Source organism: Cicer arietinum, chromosome 2 (assembly GCF_000331145.2).
Source record: "Cicer arietinum cultivar CDC Frontier isolate Library 1 chromosome 2, Cicar.CDCFrontier_v2.0, whole genome shotgun sequence".
Lineage (NCBI taxonomy): Eukaryota > Viridiplantae > Streptophyta > Magnoliopsida > Fabales > Fabaceae > Cicer > Cicer arietinum.
The window spans coordinates 5,706,004-5,711,243 of NC_021161.2; the positions used below are offsets into that span (position 1 = coordinate 5,706,004).

A 5,240-nucleotide genomic window follows, 5' to 3' on the forward strand; every position below is an offset into this window, starting at 1 on the left:
TTATGATAGAAAATTTAGAGTGAAGAGATAGTGTCTCAGTCTAAGATAGGGAAGACTTTGTGACTTATTGAACTCTTATAATCTCGACCCATTTATTAAAAAATATTTGTTAGTGTTTGTTCATGTTGATTATAGATGAATTCTAACATAATCAATTCAATCACGTATTGACAAATCATATATAAGACTGATAGTGTTGAATTTGATATGATAACCTCTATAATCTTTTACTTAAAATATAATATCGATAAAACGAATTCTTTGTCTCTTTAAACACTGCATTTAAACAGAAAAACAAATAATACTATACTGCAATGACAAATAAATCAACGTCGCATTCAAAAGGTAAAATTATAAATGAAACACACAAAAATAAATAAATAAATAAATAAATAAATACGGGTGGCTAACAATTTCGTATTGAATTCACTGGAGAACACAAACTTAATATGAAAGTTATCATTAACATTTGCAAAAGAGGCTATCTTTGTTCTTGCGTGACGTGCAAGTGGAGATTTACTAAAGGTGCAATATTTTATTTTATCTTTAGAAAAAAAAAAGGTACAATTTAATAATTTATAAAATTTTCTTACCTTTACAAGTTTACATCAATCTCCATCTCAATTGCGGCTGTTTGCATTTTGATGGTTTACAATTTTTCACTATTTTAATTTTTAATAATGGAAATAATTAAAATATATATAGAGCCACATTCTCTCACAAAAACATAGGGGTCATATTGTAATTTCAAATCATTATTCTTTTACAACTATTACTTTATTTCAAGGAACTAGATTCAGATTCTTCAAAATCAAGCAAGATTTTAGGTTTGATGAGATGATATGGTTGAGAGGAAAACACTTACATCATTTATACATAAAATAAAAAATAAAAATATCATTCATAATAGTAAGTTAGATACAACCGGTATTTAGAGCTATTACATTAGTTTATCTTATAAAAAACTTCAGAATTTGGACAATAAATAGATTTTAATTTAATTCAATTTTTATAAGTGATTATTCTCTAAAAGTCATTTAAAACTCTAACAGTAATCAATGATACTTTTTGAAAGTATAAGTTCACGACTCCTTCTCACGATTTAGATAGTGGCTTGATTAGTGTCAATTCAACAAGTTAAATTTTGAGAAATATGTATTGGTTTTGTCTTGTTTTTCTCAAATGACTATCAATCAAGTCACTGATACTATTATTAAAGAATAAAAAAGAGGCTAAATTACATATGTGGTCCTTTAACTTAATTTCAGGTAACGTTTTAGTCCTTTATCTTTTTTTTTTCCCGATTTAGTCATTTATTCCTAACAATATCAAATAAAGTATGAAAATATGAGTTTATTTGAAGATTTGCGTTACGAATTTGATGAAATTTGTATTATATTGAAGAATATAATTAATTTTATGAGTTTTGATTGAATTTTTTTTTTTGAATTTTTGAATAAAAAAGGATATCATTGTTGAAATTTTAAAACATAAAATATCAAATTGTCACTTAAAATTAAAATAAAGGACCAAGTCGGGGAAAAAAAAAGATAAAGGACTAAAATGTTACCGGAAATTAAGTTAAAGGACCACGAATGTAATTTAACCTAAAAAAGACTATAAACTTCTACTTCTATAAGACCTATAGATTTGAATAGTTTTCAAGTATTATTGGTTCACATCAGACCATTATAAAAATGGTGAACCATAGAATATGCATAATAGGATATAAAGTTGAATAATGATAGTATATTACATTGATATGATAAATATTACTCAATCATTTGTTCGATGCGCATATGATAACAAACAAGATAACATTAGTTTATCATGTTATGTAATTGATACACATTTTATTAGGACATGATATAATATTTAAATGATAAAATTATCATCGTAGAACAATTACATAAACTAACAAAAGCTACTAAAAAATAAAATAAATAATGAAATCATTGTATATTTAAAATATCCATTAACACTAGTAAAAATTTAATTTCAATTTTAAAAAAAAAATCATGAATAATAAAATAATTATATTTTACTTTTTTTGATAAGCTAAACAAAAATATGATATATATAGAAAAATTATCCTCGTAAACAAATTAGATTTATTTAAAATTTTCTATTAATTTTCACATTTATATAATTTTAAATAATAACTTATTAGTGTATATAAAATGACAAAATCATGCTTGTTATCAATTTGATTATTAATATTTTATTTTTAAATTTAATATCAAATTTTATTATTTTTATTTTATTTTTATTTTTATATTTTATAAGGGTGATTGACTAAATCATTATTCTTATTATATTATGCTAATATCATAATCTAGCTCATATTCATAATAAATTTTCTAACTAAGATAGTATTTTGGATTAACTTATACTACCTCTGTCTATTTAAAATTTTAACTACATGAATTATTTCTTTATTAACATATTCATAATTCATTTACGTCTTTTTTTATAATCAACAATAAATATTATGATAAAAACATTAACTATTTTTCTCTTTTGATGAATAAACTATTAAAAACAATATTAATTCTTAACCAATTTACTACTATTATCTACTTTTATAATTCCCATAATTTGATCAATAAAACTATATATGAAAGATAATAATATCTTACTTGTTGATTAAACATCGGATTATTGTTACATGATTACTTATTCTTATTTTTAATATCTTAATCAAACGCCCCTAATCTAGAAGTTCTCTTTGAAGTATGAACACCATTGAATTTATTTGAATTAATGGGAATAATTTCTTACCGACTACCCACTCGGTTTTATCCTCTCTATAATATGCCTTTAACCATTCTCAAATTATTCTTTAAAACTCAACTCTAAAGACATGTGTAGCATAAACTTCTAGTATTTTTTTTAGCAATCTAAAATCATTCGATGATGTACCATCTTATCCATATTGATATTATTATCATACAATTCTAATTATTTTTTTTTTTTTGCCTCATTCTCACTCAACCTCTTCTACCTCTTCCTTTCATTCAATAAAATTCTTCAAAAATCAGAATTTGACTTGTATTCATTTGAGGGTTTATTCCTTTCTTTCATTTTCTAGCTGTTTTTTTTTTTCAATTGTGTGATTTTTAGCTTAATTTCTTGTTTTTCTTCATGCCCAAAAATGCATATGGTTTTCCTTAATAATCAAGTTACCATCTTTTAGCAATTCTTAAAATTGGGGTGTGAGTCTCTCTCTCTCTCTCTCTCAACATGGCTATCAAAGTTTATTTGTCCAAATACACCTTTTTCATGGACATCTCTTTCCTCTTGTTGATTTGTGTTTTCATGATTATTCACTTCAACACACCAAAAGAAGATATTTTTATGGTTCTAAGAAATAAAAACAACCACTCTACCTTTGATGATGTCAATGATGAACAAGGATGCAATACTTTAGACAACATAGGTGACTACAAAGCCAAGTGTGTGTACCTTAAATCCAATGATTCATGTGTCTCTCAAGGCTACATTGATTACCTTTACCTTTTCTATTGCAAATTTGGAAAATTTCCTTTTTTGGGTTATACCCTTTTGTTTTCTTGTCTTTTAATTATTTTTTATTTATTGGCTAATACAACTTCTTATTATTTTTGTCCTTCACTTGAAAATTTATCAAAGTTATTAAGATTGTCACCAACAATTGCTGGTGTCACTCTTCTCTCTCTTGGTAATGGTGCTTGTGATGTTTTTTCTAGTCTTGTCTCTTTTCAAGTAAGTGGGACCCGCAATATTGGTTTGAACACAATTATTGGAGGTGTTTTTTTTGTGACATGTGTTGTTGTTGGGATAGTTAGCATTTCAATTAGTAAAAGAGGGATTCATGTTATGAAGTATGCTTTTGTAAGAGATGTTTGTGTTCTACTTTTTGTTCTTCTTTGTTTGCTTTGTGTTTTGATCATTGGTGAGATCAATGTTTTTGGAGCAATTGGTTTTTGTTTTATGTATTTTGTTTATGTAATTGTTGTTTATGTCTCATCTACCAAATGGAAAGATAGTGATGTTGGTTGCGGTGATGATGAAAAGGAAAATTATGGAAATGAATTGAATTTGAATGTGTCTCTTCTAAACGGTGTGAAGAAAGGATCTAATATTGATTATGTTGAAAATGGTATTCAAGAATGTGATTTGAATATAGAGAAAAATTGTTGCTTCATAAGATCTTCAATATGTAGAATTTTATTTTGTGTTCTTGAGATGCCACTTTATTTACCAAGGAGATTAACAATTCCTATTGTCAATGAAGAGAAATGGTCAAAGCTATATGGTGTTTCTTCAATGATATTAGCACCAATTCTCTTATCTTTTCTATGGAACACTCAAAAGGGACATAGTATTTTTAGCACAAGCCTTATTGTTTATGGAATTGGATTATTGGTTGGAATTATATTTGGTGTGATAGCATTTTTCACAACAAATACTTCAATGCCACCAAAAAAGTGCTTATTTCCTTGGCTTGTAGGAGGGTTTATAATGAGTGTGGCATGGAGTTACATTATAGCTCAAGAGTTGGTTGGATTGTTGGTTTCAATTGGTTTAATTTGTAGAATTAGTCCTTCAATATTAGGGTTAACAATTCTTGCTTGGGGGAATTCAATTGGTGATTTGATAACAAATTTAACATTGGCTTTAAATGGTGGACAAGAGGGGGTTCAAATAGCAATTTCAGGTTGTTATGCTGGCCCAATTTTTAATACCCTTGTTGGATTAGGATTGTCTCTTGTAAGTTCTACATGGTCACAATATCCACAACCTATTTTGATCCCTAAAGATCCATATTTATGGGAGACATTGGTATTTTTGGTGGTTGGATTGGTTTTTGCACTAGTGGTTTTGATCAAAAAAGATATGAAAGTTGATGGATTATTGGGAGGAGGGCTTTTAGTTGTTTACTTCATTTCTCTGTTTTTGAGGTTAATTCAAACACAAGGGTCTCTCCAATTTTAGGATAGGTAAGGTTTAGATTCTTAGTATTTAGAATACAACATGTTTAAGGCTTGTCATCAAACTCTTATAACCAATGACAAATAGTAACAAAATGTTTGGACTAAGTGATCAATGAGTTTCTATTAATAACGATTTATTTGGAAAAACTCGAATTCGAATCTTGACTAAAATAATTATGTTCAGATTTTAGTTATTTTTCTAGTGGAATTCTGAATTATAAAGTTTCATTTCTTTTGTGATTAGAATAATTAATACTAAACAAA

The 5,240-nt window shown here is 26.6% G+C and overlaps 1 protein-coding gene across 1 annotated transcript; it reads left to right on the forward strand.

Moving 5' to 3' along the window:
- The first annotated feature begins 2,787 nt into the window (after positions 1-2,787).
- LOC101491721 (cation/calcium exchanger 2-like) lies at positions 2,788-5,159 on the forward strand. Its single transcript, XM_004489595.4, has one exon. It carries the CDS (start codon positions 3,244-3,246, stop codon positions 4,975-4,977), a length of 1,734 nt encoding a protein of 577 aa, XP_004489652.1. The 5' UTR covers positions 2,788-3,243; the 3' UTR covers positions 4,978-5,159.
- The last annotated feature ends 81 nt before the right edge of the window (positions 5,160-5,240 follow it).

Excerpts from the sequence above, each read along its gene's own strand:
- LOC101491721 (XM_004489595.4), top strand. The coding sequence starts at position 3,244 with ATGGCTATCAAAGTTTATTTGTCCAAATACACCTTTTTCATGGACATC.